This window comes from Rhipicephalus microplus, chromosome 7 (genome assembly GCF_043290135.1).
Source record: "Rhipicephalus microplus isolate Deutch F79 chromosome 7, USDA_Rmic, whole genome shotgun sequence".
NCBI classification, from domain to species: Eukaryota; Metazoa; Arthropoda; class Arachnida; order Ixodida; family Ixodidae; genus Rhipicephalus; species Rhipicephalus microplus.
In genome coordinates this window covers 3,409,276-3,431,148 of record NC_134706.1, presented here as the reverse complement: position 1 = coordinate 3,431,148, position 21,873 = coordinate 3,409,276, and the positions used below count along the sequence as shown (strand labels likewise).

General features: G+C 48.8%; 2 protein-coding genes across 2 annotated transcripts in view; both read left to right on the top strand.

Moving 5' to 3' along the window:
• LOC119180292 (caskin-2) overlaps positions 1-21,873 on the top strand; it is a 394,179-nt gene that overhangs the window by 194,248 nt on the left and 178,058 nt on the right. The window lies entirely within an intron of this gene.
• Positions 1,384-6,072, top strand: LOC142767218 (uncharacterized). The gene is made up of 2 exons (XM_075868483.1): positions 1,384-1,478; positions 1,562-6,072. The coding sequence occupies exon 2, from the start codon at positions 1,601-1,603 to the stop codon at positions 3,257-3,259; it is 1,659 nt and encodes a 552-aa protein (XP_075724598.1). The 5' UTR covers positions 1,384-1,478; positions 1,562-1,600; the 3' UTR covers positions 3,260-6,072.

Genomic DNA, 21,873 nt, shown 5'->3' with positions numbered 1-21,873 from the left:
GTTTTCCTTAGTTTAAATGTATCAGCCTTTCTTTTTGTTGCTGTTGCTTCAACCGCAGCTTCGGAATGGCCTCCCGCCTGCGCATCTGATTTCACCAAAGACCGCATGACGTACTAATCCGAACCCGCCACGGTGGTCCAGTTGTTATGGTACGTGGCTGCTGAGACGACGGTCGCGGTATCGAATCTCGGGCGCGATGGCCGCATCTTTGATGGAGGCGAAAATGCCTGAGGCCCGTGTGTTAAGATTTAGATACGTTAAGGAACCCCGGGGAGTCAAATTTCTGGAGCCCTGCAGTACGGCGTCCTGCGTAATCATACCGTGGTTTTCGGACGTTGACCCCCTTGCGTACTGGTCCGATCTACGGCGATTGATTGTTAGGACAACCAAATTATACGCTGACATGTTGGCTGCGTACACGAGGAACCTGTGTACGCTATTCCGAAACTGCGCATTATTGCCAACGTTCCCTCGTCCCCGCTTTTGTGTTTCGTGCTTACCCGTTCCTCATATTTTATATTTTCCTACACGCCCTCGTCGTCAACATCTGCTTTACCATCTTCTTGCAGTTTACGGCTTCCGCGGCAGCTAGATAGCCTGGTGTTCCTCATTTATAGCCTCAAGTCTGTGTTTAGGAAGTTTACCTGGCATACGTCTGCTGGTGTGTACCGTCTGCGCCTGCATGGTCGCCCGTTACCTGGCTGTTCTCGTTTGGCACCCGCCGTTGGCCCGTGCCGTGGTTAGCCGCGGTGGTATGGCGGCGGCCTTCCCCCTTTTTCCGAAACCTTGGAATAGCTCGGCAGCTGTTACCGCATCCGTCTTCCTCCCCCCATCTGTGACAGGCCGCTCGCCGGGCACTCCCCTCGCGCTAGTTTTTTTTTTCTTCTGAAACTTCGTATGGGATCCCTCGGCTTGTTATTTTCATTTTCTTGGCTTTGGGTGCTTTAAACACAAGCCGGTTCTTTCTCAAAACAATGTCTTACGCACGCCTATTCCGCCCACATGCTGAAGAAACGATACATTCCTGACGAAAAATGTCAGTTGATACCGCAGGCAGCGCAGTCATTTTACTTCAACCACCGTACTAGCTGTCTTATTAGCGCACCTTTTAGCACGCTATAGCACGCTTCTAACGCCTGCTATAGCTCCATGGACAGACAGGCGGCGTCGACCATATTGTCACGCAGCAAAGGACGACACAGTTGTCTATAAGGAAAACAAGTTTATTGGAGCGAACCTGTGCTCCCCTAACAACTGAAAGAATACACAGGCGGCGAAGCAGCGGCCGGCAAAACGACGGGCACGCTAGTGAGCGTCGGCGATCGAATGACGTGGCATCGGCTGTGCGGGAATTTATATCCCTCGGGGCGTCTTGATCCCGATCAAACGCTGACGTGTGTACGTTTGGCTCCGGCTACTTACCGTGTTATGACCACCTCTTCAGGTCCTTGGACCCTGGATCACACATCACACCAACTGTAAGTGGACCTGGCACCCATTCGACACCTTGTTGGGATGTGATAATGCTCCTTGAGAACAGTGCTGACTGTTTATTGTTCAGCTCGACCGCTTCCGCGCTAGGCCTAACCGCCGGCCTAGTATGAGTGGAGGCGCCCAGCGCGACGCGGCCAGCGTCGCAGCGGGCGTCGCTGCTGGAGGCGACGCCGCTCGCTCATGGCGTGCTCTACATGCTGACCTTCGTCCCACTGGTTCATCGGCTGACACCTGCGCAGCGGATCTGAAGAAACCATCTTCATGGGAGCCTAAACCTCCACCACTGCCCGATGCGGACTACAAGGTGATTCTTCGGATACGCGGGGGTCTCGACTGTACCAAGTTGCACCCCTGTGTCTTACGACAACTCGTTCTCAAAGCAGTTGGACTTCCCATCAGCAGCCCTGATCAAATCAGGGTCAATCCCACCAGTCACACAGTGCTCGTGAGTACGTCAAGCATGGACCGAGCAGATTTATACCACAACATCCGGACCTTAAAGTTCAACGGAGTCCCCTACGAAGTCGTCACCCACGTTGCCGACCCTGTAGATTCTTGTCGTGGAAGGTTTCATCTCCCTCTGGATTACGCTGACGAGGAAATCCTTCCAACCCTCCAAAGATGTAATCCAGCCATGACCATTGGGGCCGCTCGCCGACTGAGCACCACCGAAACCATCTTGGTTGTTTTCCGTGGCACGCACGTCCCTTTTTACATCAACTACGAAGGCTGCACGCTTCGCTGCCGCCCATTCCGACTGAAGGTGGAAGCCTGCACCCGTTGCCGAAAAATTGGACATCGCCAGGATGTCTGCCCCTCTACTCCCGATGCAATCTGTCACAAGTGCGGACTGAAGGATTCCTCAATGGACCATGAATGTGAACCCGTCTGTGTCGTGTGTGGTGGAGCTCACATCACCGGTTCCCCATTGTGCAAACAGCGTTACAAGACTAAGACACCTAAACACCAGACACCTAAGCCCTCAGAAGTTCCATCATCCCGGACACCGAGCCTTAATCGCTCGCAAGAGCGTGGCCCACAGCGGGGTCGCAGCAAGAGCAAGAGGCGGGGCCCAAACTCGACTCCCAAAGAACTTGACTTCCCGACCCAGTCAACGAACCCCCATTCCACCAGTCATCTGCCAAACCCATTAAAGGTAAGCTGGGCACAGGCAGCTTCCTCTAACTGCTCCTTATCTCAAAACATTAGCCTAGAAAAAGTTCTAGCTGAAAACGCTAGCCTCAAGGCAGAAATTCAAAAGTTAAAGCTCGAGCTACAATCCCGAATGCCCCTTAGCAATCTTTCGCAGCATTCCGAACCACGATCTTTCATTCCTGCTCAATCGCCCCCTGCTGTTGAACCCACGATACCTCTTCCTCCTACTGACATGGACACTACAATGCCTCGAGACACCTCCCAGCTGCCACCCTCAAATAAGCGCAAAACCCCTGCCACACCACGCGAAGAAGAATCTCTCAGCGACACAGTTCTAACTCTTAACAATAGGATAAACGCCCTCGAAAATAAAACACAGAAGAAATTCGCCGTCATTGAAAGTAAGATTTCTCACATAGAGAGCAGATTCACAGCTCAGGAGACGGGCCAAGCTGCCATAAATGACAAACTTGACAAGTTTCTAGATTTTGTACAAACTCAAATGCAGCAGACCACTGCATGGATTGCGGCCGTCACGGCCAATAATCCAAATATAGCCGTACCCGCCTTCTCTCCTACACCCCCTCCCGACAATGGCTGCAAACCCTAATCGCTCGAACTTTGTAGTATGGCAATGGAACTGCAGGGGGTTCCGCAAAAAGAAAGCGACTCTTCAACAATATTTGGCCTCCTGCCCCAAACCCCCTGCAGTCATTGCCCTACAAGAGACCCACGGAAACATAACTTTTCCCGGTTACAGTGTACACCAAACTAAATCTCTAAATTCTCCCGATACGGCAATATTAACGCAAAAACATTTGACGGTAACTCACTCTAATTTCGACGGCGTCGATGTGGAGCACAACTTTTTGGAGGTCCTTCCTTGTAAAACTCAAGAATCGCCTTTATACGTATTAAACGTCTATAGTAGGCCACAGGCGAAACACCATCGCTTCAATACTCTCTTTGCCCGAGCCATTGCGGCCGCGAAACATCACCCTCTCCTAATACTTGGTGATTTTAATGCACCAAATCAAGTATGGGGCCACTCTGTTTCTACACCCAAGGGTAGGGCTTTGTGGGTTCACATACAGGATCACCGCCTCACCCTCCACAACAATATAGACATGCCCACTAGATTAGGTAATAGTGTAGCTAAAGATACATCTCCCGATCTTACACTCAGCCATCGCGTTCACTTTGTCACATGGACCAACCTGAACATTAACTTCGGTAGTGACCACTACATTATTCAAACTACCATACACTTCCGACACAAACCTTTAGCTCCCAAGCGCCTGAGCCTTATTAACTGGAACAAGTTTCGCGAGGCCCGTCACTGCTCGGCGCCTACTGAGATAGATGATATCTCGGAATGGGTACAGCAATTGCACACTGACACAAAAACGCATACCACCATGTTACCACCTGATACGCCTTTTACAATAGTTGACACCCGACTTCTTCACATGTGGGAAGCTAAGCAATCTCTCCTCAAACGCTGGAAGAAGAGGCGACACAATCGCCGACTGAGACTGAGAATTGCGAGACTCGATTTGCAAATTCAGGACTATGCCATACAGCTTGCTTGTCAACAATGGACCCAGAAATGCGAAAGCATGCATGGCCACCTAGACAGCAAGATGACATGGCAGCTCCTGCGGCATTTATTAGACCCTACCATATCACGTACCGCAAATAATCATCACATTAACAAACTACTTCACTCGCACAAAGGTAACTTAAACACTCTTTTTAATGATCTTCGTGACAAACACCTACCCAGCGCGTATCGATACGATGCACCTGACTATATCGGACAACCAAATGATGATCTCAGTAGCCCCATAACGGAGGCTGAGGTTAGACACGCGCTTGCGAACCTTCGCACCTCATCTGCACCAGGCCCTGACCTCGTCAATAATAAACTTCTCCGCAACTTAGATGAAAACTCAATTATAGCCCTCACTAAATTTTTTAACCACTGCTTCGACACTTCTACCTTGCCGGCTGCGTGGAAGGACGCCAGAGTTATTTTCATACCAAAACCTGGTAAGCCCATAAACACAGCCAACCTACGTCCGATTTCCCTCACTTCATGCATCGGAAAAACACTTGAACATGTAATCCTCAACCGCCTTAGCAAATTTATAGAAGAACACAACTTATACCCTCACGAAATGATAGGCTTCCGTAAATCCCTTTCCAGTCAAGATGTCATGCTTCGACTGAAGCATGACATCATTATCCCTAACTCTAGCCTCGATACTCAAGCAATTCTCAGTCTCGATCTCCATGGGGCTTTTAACAACGTCAGCCACACTGCCATATTGAGTGAACTGAGCGCTATAGGCGTTGGTAAAAAGATTCATGATTACATATCTGCGTTCCTTTCGAACCGTACGGCAACTATTTACATTGGGTCTGAACACTCTTGTTCTTACTCCTTGGGGAGTTTCGGCACACCTCAAGGATCAGTGTTATCACCTTTCCTTTTTAACATCGCGATGATGCCGCTGGCTCGAACGCTGAGATCCATATCAGATCTCAAATTTTCACTTTATGCAGATGATATTACCCTCTGGATGACAGGCGGCTCCGATGGTCACATTCAGGAAACTCTGCAGACTGCTGCTGACAGGGTGGTGGTTTGTGCGGGTAACATGAATCTGACCTGTTCACCCACTAAATCTGAACTGCTCCTCCTTCCTGCCCATCGGGGCTCTGAAAAGCACATCTCTGATATACAAATAACACTGAACAATACACCCGTGCCTAAAGTTGACAGACTCAGGGTGCTTGGACTACACATACAACGAAATCGACTAAACACACACACCATTAAAGCACTTCAAACAACTGTGGACCACACTCTACGCCTTATAGGCAGGATATCTAATAAGCATGGCGGGCTACGAGAGGCAGAGCTCCTCCGCCTCATCCAAGCCTTCGTCCTCAATAAAGTGACTTATTCTCTCCCTTATCTGTTCCTTCTGAGAAGAGAACAAAATAACGTAGACACTTTGTTACGTAAAATCTACAAATTCGCTCTCGGAGTCCCCATTCGAACGTCCACCGCACGGCTCATGGAGACAGGCACATTGAACACCTTAACTGAACTTATTGAAGCACACTTAACTTCACAATATGCTCGTCTTTCCAACACACAGACCGGAAGATACATACTCGATACCCTCAGTATCAGGCCAACTCCAACCACTAACGCCAAACACACTATTCCGCGTGAAATACACAAGAATCTACTCATTCCGCCGCTCCCTAAAAACATGCACCCTGTGCACCACGAGCAACGTCGACGACAGCGTGCAAAAACTCTCGAAAAACGATTTTCTACTTCTAAAGAAGTGCTCTACGTTGACGCTGCCGAATACAGTACTCGTCCTTTTTTCGCCCTCTCAGTTGTGAATTCGCTAGGTCAGATATCTGCTGCTGCTTCTATTTCTGCTTCCTCTTCTGAGGAGGCGGAAGAAGCAGCCATAGCTCTGGCCCTTACAGTTCCAAATTATTCACTTATTATTAGTGATTCAAAAACTGCCATCTACAATTTTGGAGCGGGTAGGGTGTCCAAAACAGCCCTCTCCCTCCTTTTGGCCCATCCCCCGCAACAAGACACGGCTTTAATATGGACTCCCGCGCACGCGGGCCTTGCCGGTAACGAGGCGGCTCACGCCAGCGCCCGAGGATTTACGTTCCGGGCGCAGGCGCTGGAAGAGCCAGGCCCCGTTTCGACAACGGCACCGTTTGCTGCGCGGGATCGCCTTTTAACATTTCACGACATCTGTAGTCACTACCGCCTTGGTCGTTTATCCTTACCGCCGCTAACGTCGAAATCCATACGAAGGCGCGAAGTACTGTGGCGACAGCTGCAGACTCACACCTTTCCTTCTCCTTACATTCTTCACCTCATGTACCCTTCTCTTTACCCGTCCTCCTCCTGTAAATATTGCTCCGCACAGAAAGCAAATCTTAATCATATCATGTGGGGGTGCCCTAAGCACCCCCCTCCACCGTCCCTTCGAAAACTAATTAGTAATGAGGAGCAGTGGGAGGCTGCCATGCGCAGCTTGAAACCCGACGCCCAGGAGGCCATCCTGGGTTGGGCAGAGAGGGTTGCGGAGGACTATCGAGCGTAGCAATTTCTCCTCATCTCTCTTCCATTGCACCTTTCCTTTACAAAGGAAAAATAAAGTTTATACCTACCTACCTATCCCTCGGCGCGAGGGTTTCTCGAATAGTCGAATTGTATCGAGAACGCCGTGATAGCGTTTGTCAGAAACGCTGTTCGTTCGAACAGCGCTTCTAACAACTAACAAACAACGCTTGAAGCGTTGTTTTTATCGAACAACGCCTGAAGCGTTGTTCGATAGCATTTGTTCGAAACTCTGTGGTAGCGTTTGTTCGAAACGCTGTGAAAACGGCGATAGCACAGGTCGGCGCAGCCAGGCCGAAAAAACAAAACACAAATAAACAAACCCAATGCATGGTTCGCGGCAATATTCAGTGCGTTGATTTGCAAGCAATTAATCAGGTAATTTTTATGGCCAGGAGAAGTGCCGGTAGACTTATAGTAAGAGTCCGCAGATAGTAACTAGCAATCAACCAATTATTGAATTTGTATGACCTGAGAAGTCGGGTCAGTAGACTTGTAACGAAGGTACGCGGAGATCACATCATCCGGCTGGGAAAGAGTATAGGTGGAGGGGTTTGGGTTAAAAGAATTGGACGTTTCTGCAGAATGTTGCCAGGCTGGCAGTTTTGTCTGTGGCGTCAGGAACAAATTCATGGTGACATTTAGGACGAAAACGGCGTTGCTCTTGAGCTAACTCTACTGAGGTGGAGAAACGTTGCATCCCGTTGAAATTTGCATTAGAGAACCGTTGTGGAGCCCCTCCACTACGGCGTCTCGCATAATCATTTGGTGGTTTTGAGACGTTAAACCCCACATATCAGTTAATCAACCAACTTGTCATAGTGGTCGGTTGTCGATGTCGCGACTTGTCCCATAAACGCCGACTTTCTGGGCGGGCCGGTTCCGTACAGTCTCGCCCTTTCGCTCACCAGGAAGAATGGCTTCGTGTGGAAGGAATATCGTTGTACATTTGCATGGTAGACCGGCTTTGCTTACATTGCATGAAACTTTGATGCGTGTAGATTACGGCACTCACTTTGTCGACCCCCGACATCGGCCGAGTAGGGACGGTTTCATTAGGCGTCTCGTACGTGTCGTCGTGGCCATACGGATTATCCTCATCATGGGCCTCTTGAAGGGGATGGGTACCGCTTATTTTATGTGTAATCTTTAGTTTTCCTACTCACACCAAGAAAGGGGCCAGCAGGAAAGAGAAGGAACAAGATGAAGTGCTGCCCGCGAGGCACGCTTCGCTTTGGAGGAGTTCCCGCTGCTTTATCGTGTTAACTCGGTGTACTCTATAGCTGCGTTCCGCTCTAATGCCTCCCTATTTTCGTGCATCTATCTCTCGTGTCGTCTTCCTTCGGATCTGATGTTACACCTGCAAGTCGTGTCCGCTTAATTTACCCTATCAGAAGGTTTCATCGGAGTGCTTTGCGTATTTCAGCGCCCCCTTATGCAACCTTTTGCGCCGGCCTTCGTCGATTTGGTGGGAGTATTTTTTTGTTGTTACGTTACTTACTTTAGACGCGCTCCTAAAATTAGCGCCCGACTTCTGGAGCAAGCTTGGAGTGCACTTTGCAGCGTCGTCTAGTTTGAAATGTTCTAGTTTACTTTATCACGTCGTCGTCTGGTCTCGTCTGTTGTGGTGTCTTGTAGTCTGGTATGTCGTCGTTTGCTCTGGTATCTTGTGTGGTCTGTTTTGTTGTAGTCTGCTCTGTGTAACGTCTTCTGCTCAAGACCTGCGTGGAGCAGGCACATGGCGCCGCCGTGTGTGTGGCAGACGACGTGTAAGAGCGATGTGCGGGCGTCCACTGCTGCAGCAAGAACGCGAGATAATAGGTGACCTTGGTGTTGAGATAAGGCAATTGGTTGAGTGTAGGGATGCGCTTTTTAAGGGTCACAAGCCTTTTCTGATATCACCTCTGACGGATAGGCTTATAAAATTGTTTCTTCTTTTTCTTTCTAGCTCATTACTTGTTTCCTTCTGCGCGCCCTATACCGCTGCCAGCTAGCAGCGTCCATGTTATGTACGAAAGGTGACCTCCTTTTGGCGACATGTTGTGTATCGGACGTCCCGTAGTCCATCCTTCTTGCATGCGCGCTGCGGAGGTGTTCCATCGACGTAGCGTGTTCACGTTATTGGCAACCGCAGCACGCCCCCCTCTGCGGGTGGTGGCACGGCAGCGTTTTTGACGGCTTTTGTGAGACGGACGGACCGAGGGGTCGTCATGTTTATTGAGTTCTGCTCGCTTCACGTCACGCAGAGGTGCCTGAGTGATGATCCATTCTTTCGGCAACTTTTTTTTTTTTTTTACATCGCCGAACCAAAAAGCGCGTGGAGTGAGTCAGTCTATTTGTCTAATGAGGCATTGCATCATTGAAGTTGTGTTATGGAATGAGGCAAGTGTAACAAATGCTGCTAGTGTGTGGTATGCCTAAAATAATAGTAAAAGAATTATGGGAATGGCGTGAGGGGGGTGGGGAGTCTTGCAGAGTAGTGCTTAGTAAGTGATTGAAGTAGCTTGTCCTAGTTTAAAAAGTAAGCAAGTTCATATCATGTCATTTTATATGTAAAAGCTACATTTTTCTCATTCATGCCGATACTGCATAGGTTTGAATTCAGCTCTCAAAAAATAGCTGTTGGATAATGTGCACTGGGTTGATGTATGGGCTCGCCAGTGAACGAACGGTTGATTGCTACTGTGTTTGTAACGGCAAGTCGTCTTACTGCCAACATTAGCTTTAGTTAAGAATGTGCTTTAGTTAACAGTAGGCATCATTGTTCCTTTTAGTGAAATTCATATCACGCTTGTTCCCGTTTCCACTATATGCAGATTCGACTATGTTTTAAGGAAACTCGTTATTTTTCAAGCCGGTTTATGAAAAGCATTTCTTGTTCTCCAAAAAAAAAAAAAAAGCGTGCGTATAAGATACGAAATGATGTCAAGAAATTTTATTACTTCTCAATTTTATGAGAAACAATCTTTTCTCAGCTAAGGAGGTTGCCGACTTTGTACCTGCATACATTCCGCGATATGCTCAGCTGGGACCTCCGCGAAATAATAAAAAAAAAGGAAGACGAGGCTTCGCTCGTGTAATTATCCCACGGAAATATGGCCCGTTTATGCCGAGTCTATGGCCCTTTATCAAGCTGAGCTAAACGTAGATAACTCTAGCAATGTCGTGGAAGAATACGAGGGCGTTTCTTCTTTTTCTGACGCCGTCGAGTGTGACCTAGATAACCCCCGTGGCGGGACGCCTTCGCGTGATCATCACCGTCCTGACGTTTCGAGACGAATGCCAAGCGCAGCGTGAAGAAAATCGCGGCCTAGCTGTTGCTCTGATTTCGCCGAACTGCGGATGCGCTACAACGTCCACCTAGAGTGCTTCTCGGGAACTCCGAAACGAGATCGGCCGTGATGCAAGTCTTGCGAGACGAGAATAATGCAGGTCTTTTTGGCACTCTTGATAGCAGCCGACACTGCGGGCAGACGTCACGTTGATGTCCGTGTCGTCTGCTCAGCGTCGTCTGCTACCATGTTATGCTTGGCAGACGAACGAGGGCGCGTCGCTTGTTGCTGCCCATAGCGTTGCGGATTGCTCGCTCCGCTTGAGCGCCGATTTTGACGCGCTTTCTTTGGCATGCGTGCTTTCTGTCAGTTTTGTAATTTTTATTTAGTTGTGCCGTTTCTGAGATTTGATTGCTCCCGCACGTGACAAAGAAATTTCATTGTTGAAGCGAAGCCTCGTTTTTTGCGTTGCAGAATCACGACGTGTGATTGTGAATTCGTAGTGGCGGTGATGACGATTCTTTTGTTTTTCTCTTAAACGTCGCGCACGGGTCCGCTTTGATGTGTAGGGGACTAACCGAGTATTATTATTCAAGAATAAATAATGAACATAACAAAGATAGAAATGCATATGTCAATAACTTATATACTAAACCAAACAATATTATAACGTGGAACGGCATTAGCCATCCTTACAAAACACAGATAATTGTAAGTAAATGTTATCCTTTCGAGATTCTCCATCCAACGGTGCATAAAGAACAGGCCATATCGCACGAGACTACGAAGGAAAACTTGAAACTGCCTCGGAAATATTTTAAATGTCTCATAGGAAGGGCACGGGGGCGCCGTGATAGTGGTATCCTGGAACCTAATGAAAAGTGCATATCGATACCTTTAAAAAAATGGGGGGGGGGGGGGGGGGGTGGTAAACGTACCTTAACCCAGGAACTCTTTTTTGTGCCACAGAGGTGAAAATAGATCGCTCCGCAAATGTTTCATTGTATACGTGTGTCTGAACGCACTGACACGAGTCACGGTTCTTCACCTTATAGAGGATGTGCGCTGGATTACTGCTATTTTCTTATTTCTCGGTTTTCGCACAGTTCGAAGGGCGTGTGGTATTTTTAAGCGTCATAGTGTGGGCTCGTTATGTGGTTGGAAGAGCATAAATGAAAGGCGGCGCTGCTATTCGCGCGTGGGAGGCGATTCGATTTGGCTCCTCGCGGAGTGCTATGTAGTCATATTGCGCGCGCGTGGTCTCTCGATATATTTTTTATCCCTTTCTCGTTGCCCGCTCTTGACGGCGGCCCTCTTCTTCAAGCTGTCACTGCCTGCGCGCATCGTGTCTTGAATATGTCAACGCTTGTTCGGAGGGACGCCCATACAAGCCTGGCGTGTCGTCTGCTTCACTTGGGAACTGGGTCGCCTGTCGCATATTCTGCGTGCTCCCTTTCCTTCTCCTGCATTTCGTTTTCTTCGTATCGGTGTGTGGTATACGGACAGTACAGCCGGAAGAGATTTCATGCGTATAGAAGACGTCCTATCGATTTTCGATGACACGGTACATGTTTTATGTTCACCTTCCAAAAAAAAAAAATTACGCCCAGATAAAATTCAGGTTTGCCTCATACTCGCTGTCAATTTCACGCATCATACGACCAGTATTTACCTTCTTGTTCACTTGTCTGGCTTATGCCACTGTTAATCTTTACAGGGAATCTCACAGCGATGCGCAAGCAATATCACCGAGGGCTTTATCACTGAAGTCGTATTCTTCGAGAATAACGAATCCTCCTCCTCCATCGCAGAAAAGACAGTCAGCTGGTGCTGTTTCAAAAACGAAGCTGCATTTCTAAACTGCGCAGCACCAAACTTCGGGCATGTTCAGTCGTTACTAAATCTACTACTGACCATGGTTTCTTCTGTTCCCCACTTTTTATGCGTCGCTTGGAAGAAGTGCAGCCTCAAGGGACATCGGATGAAACGTTACACTTGTGCCTTTTTTCTCTTTTTTCCCCCGCAGATGACGTGACCCACCATAATGCAAAGGGCAGACGACGCTTTTAAGAATGCAGCTCCCATGCTCACTGCAGAATGGCGCTGTTCGCGAATCGCAAGCGTCCCGTATTCGCGCAGTGGCGAGGCGTTTGCGCAAACGACGTCATATAGCAGATAGAAAAGGCCAGGTGTAGCATAAAGTGTAGCGGTGGGGGGTAATTTACGCGCGACCAAGGGCGGAGGTCTTTCGGGAACGCCTCTACACCGCGTATACACGGTCTGTGGAAATGCAGCGCCCCTCGGCGGGTGCGTCGTGCAACGTCGTTTTGTCGCGCCCGCGATGAACAAGGAGTCGTTATACGCCTTGTCGCTTACTGCGTTTCCCTCCTTACGAGGTGCGGTTCGAGCAACTGCCCAAAACGACGCTGATGCTCTACTTTGCTCTGTGGCGTCGTCCACAACGCTCGTTAGGAAAAGAACGGTGCTTCACGGCGTTCTTCGCATAAATTACCTTCTTTTAAATGTGAATGCGTTTCTCAGTCAGGGCATGTCAGGCGTATGGCGGTGTCCGTGTTTCTCGGCAGGTGTTATCTCTGTGCTCTCACTCCCTCTTTCATAGCAACAGCTGCGAGCGCGCGCGCTTGTCCTCTCCCCTAGCAACCGGAATAAGTGGTGCGGGCGGATTAGTGGAGAGAGTGAGAGGAGGAGCGTGCGCTGGCGTGTGAGGGCGCTCGCATCGCAAAAGCTCGGTGGAGCCCACGGTGTAGGAGCCACAGAGTTTCCTAATATACACTGGAGGGAACTATGGCGCTAGTGTCTATGGGAGGTGCAACGCATGGTGCTTCAGCGAGCATGCGAATGATGGGTAGTACACACATTTGTCCAATCTTCGTACTTCTGGCCTCCTTTTGGCTCCGTGTATGTTCGTGTGGCTTGGAGCTGTTTTCTCACGAAACAAAAATCAGCAAATGTTCAGCGGTTGCACTTCACCACCTTATTCTTTCGACTTGCCTTTCAAAATCGGGTCACGAAGTTCAAAAGGGTGCAATCTTTCTTTCAAAACAATCCGAAACACAGCAATAAACGAAGCCGCAAGTACGATTCGCCGCCCGCAACTAAGGAGACTAGGCAAATGTGTGTACTATTACTATCATTCCGATGATCGCTGAACGATCTCAGCGACAGAGTCCCCTGTAGTAAATTTTAGGAAACTCTATGGGCGGGGCTTTCGCGTGTGTGGAAACAGTGTTGGAGAGAATAGGTGCAGTGCTTGGGCGCTCCTCTTCTCGCCGTTCGCTCTTTTGCCTGCGCCTTACTCTAGACCGTTCGCTGGCAGATGAATGTGTAAATAAATGGTTATGACAAAAATCTTTGTCGCGTAAGTAATTTACGCCATTAAAATTACTACGCCCTGTACTCTCTGCGCGAGAAATGCATTCGCATTTCCTCACGATTCCCTTCGGGAATGTGGGGGCAATATTTTTCATGTTTTTGTTTGTAAGAATAGTGACGTACCGACTAGTCTAGGGCTGATTAAGTCTTTCTTTATTCCTTCTTTCTTTCTTTTTTTCTCACCAATGGCTATCGGTGTTTACACAGTTGCAATGCATAATGAATGGTCAGGATGAACGAGCACAAATGCAGAAGAAACGCGGCAGGGACAATCGCTGTTCGTGTCCCGCCGCGGTGATGTTGAATATGCGGAGCCAGGCTGTTGACGCGAAGGTGGCGGATTCCATCGCGGCGGCAGCATTTCGGCGCAGCTGGAGGCCCGCGTGCTGTGTGGCGTCAGTGTGTGTTGAACACCATGGTCGGAATTTCAAGGACCCTGCACTATACGGAGTGCCCCAAATCATATGCCGATTTTGACTCGTGAAACCCCAGGCATTATTTCGTGTTTCCATAGCTGCTCGTAACCGTTCCGGTTAATCAACTGACCATTAGTGTGCACAGGCCAATTGTTGTGACAAACGCGTATTAAATAATTCATTCATTCCTTTTAGCTGAATCACATGTACGGATAGAAGCACACAAAACGGAAGAGTGTTTTCGCCCAGTCTTCGGCGTATCGCACACTTTCACCTCGTGTTCCCGATACATCTCGTGTGTGCAGCACAAACCGTGCACGATCAAATATAAACGCAGAGACAGCGTGCACGCAACAGACACACGACGTGCGTGATTTCTATCGGGAAGTTGTTCGTCCCGCCGGATCACTGCTTGTGTGCGGCTTCTCTTGTGTGCATACGCGCTGCGTGTGCTATAGGCCGTCCCAAATGCGTGGTCACGATCTGCGTGTATTCCCGGCGTTCTGCCGTTGTTGCTGTGCGCCGTATTTGTGTGCCAGTAGCATCAGCAGCGGGATCACGCAACCACAGCGGCGCGTTTGTTGTGTACGCCGATCTATCCTTGCAACCGTCGCCGTATACTTTTTTCCCCCCATCTTTATTGTTTCTTTATGTTGAGTATGTCTTTCGAAGTCTGCGTCGTTCGCCGATGTCGTTCGTGCATTTCTGGCACGCGTTCTGCCTGCCCCACTCTTCTCAGTCGTGGCAAATCGCATCTCGCTTCAACTTCGATGCCCTTTTCCTGTTTCCGCCGTCTATGCAGGTCGACGAACTCTGCGGCTCTCATTAGCGCCGTCGTTCTCCTAAAAGTCGTTCTCGAGCGACTGACGCGCGTGGTTCCTGGGTGAGTCACCGACGACGAGCCTAAATGTTAGCCGTTAACCTCGGTGTTGTTCTTTGCTTGCAGTGAATACGTCGTTGATTATTGAGTCGTCGGTCGCGGTTTGGATTGCGTGCCGCGGGGACCGTATTTCGTCTGAGGCAAATGCCGAAAAACTGTGTACTTTTGCATAGGTGCACAATAGAAAAAACCTAGGTGTTCGAAATTTCTGGAGCACTCCAGTACGGCAAGCCTCATAATCATATCGTCGTTTTGGTACGTGAAACCCCAACGACTGTTTTTGATTATTATGAGACGCCGTAGGTCGCGGGATCGAATCCCGGCTGCGGTGGCTGCATTTCTGATGGAGGCGGAAATGTTGTAGGCCCGTGTGCTCAGATTTGGGCGCACGTTAAAGAACCCCCCTGGTGGTCGAAACTTCCGGAGCCCTTCACTACGGCGTCGCTCGTAATCATATGGAGGTTTTGGGATGTCAAACCGCACATATCAATCGATCAATCAATCAATCAGTCCATCAGTCAATAAATCATTGATTATTATGAGACGGTGTCGTTCTTTCCAAGTTACTTCTGACGTTCTCACCGTTCCGGACGGTTTGTTGTCGTTGTGATCATCAACCTGATTACGCCGACTGGAGTTCCAATGTTTCTGCAATTAGCCCGGTCTGTGCTTGCTGCGGCCATATTTTGCAGCATAATTGTTTATCTAACTTCCCCAAAGCTATTAAACTAGATTTCCCAACTCATTTTCTGTGCCTTCCTTGTACGCTTACCTTCTCCTGGAATTCAGTTCGTTAGTCCTATGGTAGATCAGTAGTTCTCGGCTAGGTTATAATAATAATAATAATAATAATAATAATAATAATAATAATAATAATAATAATAATAATAATAATAATAATAATCAGGGGTTCAAAGTCGCAAACCACATAATGTTTGCGAGACACTGAAGAGGAGGGCTACGGAAGTTTCGAAAGCACACGGTAGCACACTCGCCTTCATCGATAATGCCGCGGCTGGGATTCGATATCGCGCAGCAGTCGACGCGGTTATAGTTAACCACCTACGCTGTACGCAATGTTTCATTGTAGCTCACCTCGTATAAACTAACTGATGCCGCACGATCTCTGTTCGCAAGTGCTCCGCGATCACTGCAGCGCGCGCGTGGCGGCGGCTCCTCGCGCCCTCTTTTTGAGCTGTCGCTCATCACTGTCCGTTCATCAACCGAGGGCCAGCCTTGACGGTGAGAAAGAAAGGGCACAGTCTTTTCCACGTGCTCGCTCTTCGCTAAGACCGAGCACTGCTCTATAGTGTTGACGTCCGTCACGCTCGGTTCGGGAAGCTTCACAACGGCGCGGCGTCTCTCTCTCTCTCTTTCCACGTACGATAGATGAGTTTTGAGTGGTAGTTGTTGTGGAGGGCACGTTGCGGCGTGAGGTCTATTCTCTCACCGCCCTCTATACCTTGTCGGCCGCCGCTGAAGGCGCCGTACGTGATCGACGACCAGGTAGAGGTCGTCGACGACGCCATCTTGGAGGCGTGAGCACGCCCGATGCGCCTCTACACGGCCGATTCCAATGAGCAATCGAAATTCAAAGGTGCCCTCTGCTGTATACGTGCTGAAAGGGTTTTGACCCTTGACTCCTTCGACCCTAGCTTGTTAACTGTGTTTCTTTTTGCCTATAGTTGCCTAAGTGTACAAGCGGTTGTGCAAGCGGGACGTTACGTGTCCTTTGAAATGCTTGTTGACATTACGTTGGTACACATGCATTCAGTCCGGTATTTTCGGGGACTTTTCTTTACGGCGTCTCTTGAGATAGCACATTGTATTTCATATCTGCCCTGTGCAACTCTCTGTGCCGTATATAGGTCGATTAATCTTGGCAAGTATTTGCCAGCCGGCCTAAAACACGATATATACATAGGCTCGGCCTGCTATACTGTACCCCTCCTCCTCACCCCCGCTTCCCTTTCTCACCCTTTTGTTGTATCTATATCAAGCAGTGCTGTGCGATGCTCGGAGCTGCTTGTTGCATACTCTGCATGTGTGGTTGACTGACTGCGGAGTCTCAAAAACCCCACCGCTAATGTGCAGACCGCGTTGATACGAGCAATTGAAGGCTGCCGTCGTGTCACATCTTTGCACGGCTGCATGCATGCAGGGCGTGCGTGCATGTTTTGCCGTTGCGACCTTCTTGGGGCCGAGGAACAATGGGGCTGCAGGTCGCGAGCTCTGTGTGTGCACGTGTACTGCTGGACCTCAGTCGTCGTCGTTGTTGTCGTCATTTTCTCGCGAATTCGAGGTGGTGGCGTCGTCGTCTGAACGACGTCCTTTCGCCACTCGTGTCCTGTACGTGACTCAGGAAGCCGTGATATCTGTTTCCATCTGTGAGCCCTTTATTACCTATAGCCTGACTGCGCGCTTCGTGGCTCACCTTTCCGCTGCGAATAATGATTCATTCAGGGCCGTGGTGATTGGTTTTTTTTTATTTCTTCCCTTCTTTAGTTCTTTCTATCTTTTTATTTCTTTCTTGTAGGTAATGTTCTCGAGTCTCTTGCTTGTGGGCTTTGCCCTTCGAGCCTCTTTCCGCGTGAAGTGGCTCGCCTCCGAGATTCGTGCTGGCGCATACCCCATGCAGGTGTGATGGAAGTGACCACGCAGGCACCACGGAGTATTCTGCGAAAATTACTGCAACGCACTTATGGGAACGCCGTTAATACTTCTTGCATTTAACCTCTGCACCAGTGCTTGTAACCACTACACCGCCGGGCCGGACGATCACAAGTCGCCGCTTAAAAGTGTCGCTGTTATTTTTCGCGCAGTGGTTGAGCCGTCTTGATATGGCACAAGAAGTGCACACGCACGCACTGAAAGTTTATTCGATGAATGGCGAAATCCTTTTTGTCGTGTTGAAATCGACGTTTAGGATAATGCGATCACGACGTTTAGTCTGCCATAGTTGCATTGTTCTTACTGGTAGTTGGATAAAATCTTGTGGGTTATTTGTAGGTCGCTTATTCGACGTTTGTGAGTCTTCCTCCATTGTACATTTATGTTTCTTAGGAGGAGGTTACTTGTTTGGGCTGGTATGTGTCTATTCGTTGCTAAGTTAATAGCGCACCACTCAGGTGGCTAGAAGAGGGCTACAGAGACAGACGCGCGAACTATCAGCTGGATTTATTTAGTGGACATGTCAATATTTCTATGGATGTGCGTAGTTGGCCCTGCCTTGTTGATTTTTCTTATCTCATTGGCATTGCTTGCTGTATGTATGTTCATGGTTCGGCTGAGCATTTTTTTTTACCTCACAATACTGAATGACATATCTGAAGTCACTTATTGATTCAGTGATGTAGCAATGTCTTTCGGTCGCACAGTGGTCTAATTAGCGGAAGTTGCCTGAGTACTTTTCGCCAGGCTTCGACGCGTGCAACACAGACGCACGGCACTTGGCACTTCCTTTCCACTGCAAGAAACCGCACGGGAAGACGGCGCGGGAATTGCGTCATGCACGGCGCCGCCAGCAGCGCGCGTATCTGCGTCTGGAAAAGAACGCGCAATCGAAGCGAAACTCGAACCGGACGCCTTTTTTTTTCTTTTCCGCAATTAAACGACTCCGACTGACGACGCTTAACTGCGCACTCGCGAGCCTTGCCGGCGGCAACGTGCAGGCTGGTGTAGCTTTATTTTGTTTCGTTAACCCCGCTACAACAATTAACTGTGCTCGTTAGGATTCAAATCAAGTGACATAGTCCTCTGTTACGATAACTATTCAATATATAACCTCCCTGCTTTAATGTCAACGTTGTCCGTATTGGGCTCATGTCGTGTGGGCATGCGCCTTCGTTTTTCTGGGCTCTGCTCAAGGTAACGAATCTGCTTGTGCAGCGTGATTAAGTGTCCTGACTCACCCGTGTACCTTGTTCGCTGTTTTCGGTATTTATTTTTCCGCGAAAGGAAGTTATTGGCGGGTGAAGTGCACAGACATTAGGATCCTGCACAGTTTCGCCCTCTCTCGGGCTTTGTGAAAAAGAGTGGTCTTTTCTTAGAATGTCCGTGCATGATTGATTTGTTTTTTCGCATTTCGAGAATGTATGTGCGTTGGCACAGATGACGTCAGTTCGACGTCGTCGATTTCGTCTCTCTACTTTGGTCCGCGTCACCCGTTCTGAATGAAGGTGGTCGGCTGGGGAACCGAACGTCGCGTGTTCGATCCCGGCCGAGGTGGTCGCATTTTGATGAACAGGAAATGGCCCGTGCACTTTGCGATGTCAGTGCTCGCTCTAGGGAACACCAGATGGTCAAACTTTCCGCAGCCCTCCACTTGGGCGTCCCTCACAAATCATGTCGAACGTAAAACCACCGGCACTGTTGACCCGTTGTGGAGCTCCGAAGGCTTGCGAATGACGATAGATGTTGAGTCGTCAGGTTGATGTGAACGGTTGGGCGTATACCTCGTACACGTCACTTGTTTTAGATCTGTAGAGGTGCTTTAAAGATGGCGTACCTTAATTTGTGTCCGCTTTCTTTCGAAGAAAAGTTGATCTTCCTTTATTGCCAAATGTGTATCCAACTTTTTGTAGCAGTCAAAACGCTCTCGAAATCGGCGACGTCACGTCACTCTGGGTGAGCGATTTCAAACGAGTGGCTTCGTGAGCCTCAGGAAACCAAATGACTGCGGTGTGTGACATTCTAACGGCGTCATTCGCCGTGTCTGGATTCAGGTCACCGTGATTGTAACCAATATTCTTTGAGATGTTGTTACCTATGAAATCACACAGGATTGCTCATACTTCACCATTAGAGATATTGGGGCTGGTTCTGTTTGCTACTGTAGGTGTCAGTGAAATTGTCGTGACGTCAGGACTGCGAGCGAAAAATCTCGACACCGTGAAGCTATCGCAGTGATGTCAATACGGGTTGATATATAATATGTAGTTTTATGGTGCACTCTTTCGCCTATACTTAGCTTTACAGCGCCACCTTCCAGGCTTAACCTTAAAACGGCGTTGATTTAGGTGCTTGGAAACTGCTTTTAAAGTATCGAGTCACTTCGCATAGCATGTGTCGCATAATCATAGAAAAGGTAATCAAAAAAATAAAGTCGGAAGTTTTCTGAGCAGTTGGAAACTTCATCCTGGGCTCTTCTTCGGGCGCGCCGAAATGTAATTACGAAAAGGCGCCGGGGTGGGTCTAAGAAAGGAGGAGGGGTTCATGCGGGATTCTTTTATCATCACGAGCTGTTTTTTTTTCAATCTCCGTCGTCAATCGTAGCTCTATCGTTCATAGGTATTTTCCTTCAACGGGCTCTCCATTCCGTGAGGCACGTCCCTCTATAGCTAGGTGTAGATATTTGTGCGTGTGTGTTCGAGAGGGGGGCTCAATCTCATTTGTTCGAGGGATGTTGGAGAGGTTTTGTTTGTGTATTTTTAAATCTTTTCCCTTGTTTTTGCACAGTGCCGGAGAACAGATTTGGCTCTGAACTACTTTTGGGGGGAGCGATTTAAACTGCACCTATGTGGCCCCGATTCGCACCTGCCTTTCTGACGGAAGTGCGTGCGGGGCATTTTAGCTCGTCCACGTGTGCCATCATTTCACGCAGAGCCTGCTGCTGGTTGTCGGGTCTCCGTGACTACATTAAATATAGTCCACCACTCCAATAATTATATGGGGCTTCACGCGTGACAACGGCGTTATCGTTTTGAAGAAAACCACAGTGGGATTCTACGGCTTGCTTTAAAAGAGCATAAATACCCTACATTCAACGATGGTCTGTTGATTGGCGTGCGCGTCGATATGCGCCGTGTGTAGTTCTGGTGCTTGCAACTTCAGCGGCAAAAATTATGACAATGGCCATCATAAACATAACTACAATAACAACAACAATGACAGGATTCTCTTGATGTAGGAGTTGATGACCTTCAGCACGGATCTTTGAGTGCTTGCATTCAGCCTGCTAAATATGTATGCACGCCGCAGTGAAGATTCGAACTTTCAACCACATGGCTTCGCAGCACTGCGGCGGTGCTTAGTGCTATACTCTCAATGCATAACCTCGAGAGTCTCTTCTTGCGCGACGCAATCCCGCGAGATGTCGTTTTCACGCAACCCCACCGCAACGCGTTGCCCGACTCGCGTTTCACGGCCAAACTCGGCTGTTGCCGGACACTTTGTGTCGAGCCTCCGCTTTGTTCTCTCTCGGCTTTTGTGTGTGTGACGTGTTTTACGACGAAAACACGAGCGCATTCGCGGAGTCCGCGTCGCGTGCGGGGCGACATTCGCTTCCGCAGGATGTGTGTACAGTTGACGGCGGAGGCCCCTCTTGATTCTTCTCCTCTCGCACGGCCCGACCTTTTTCAGGTTGATAGTTCGATGCACTCCGGCTGGGAATGTACGCGAACCGGAAGCGCGTCTGTGGCTTTCAGCGTCGGCGCCCCGTCATCTCATCTGTGCTCTCTAGTTGCGTGCACTGCGACGCTGTAGGCTTGACTCTTTTCTGGTGTGACTGGGTGGAAGGGGGGCTTGAGTCCGGCCATGCTGGCGCATTCCTGGAATCACTTCAGTTGTCCAGTCATTGAAGACTTACCATTTCGCTTTCGAGCTGTAGGACAGCCCTGGGAAGTTGATGTTAAAGTTTTGGAAAGCTTCTTCTACGAAAGGCGGGTATGCGTAAAAAGGACCACGAAAAAAAGTAATCACGACAGTCTATTTATTTCATTAAAATGCACGTTTCCTGCTTCTGCACCAGCTCATGTGCAATGTTTATGAACATATTTGCTTGATTTGGTTATAATATGAGCATACGAATCTCGTGTACTATGTATGATTGTTCATCGCTATACGATGATCAAGTGTTGTCCACTTCAATTCTTGCGTGAAGCGTTGCCTTCATCTTTCTGGGCTCGCGCAATAGAGGTTTTGAGCTGAAACAATAAACTTCAGTATGTGTCATTTAATCTGCAAAAGTACGCATCATTAATTGTCGGAGAACATTTTGTCGACAGTTGGTTTCTTCAGAGATACTTCACTGACGGTGCTATGTGATGGGCTAGGCGGAAATGTTGAAGATTAATAAATACAAGGGCAAGCATA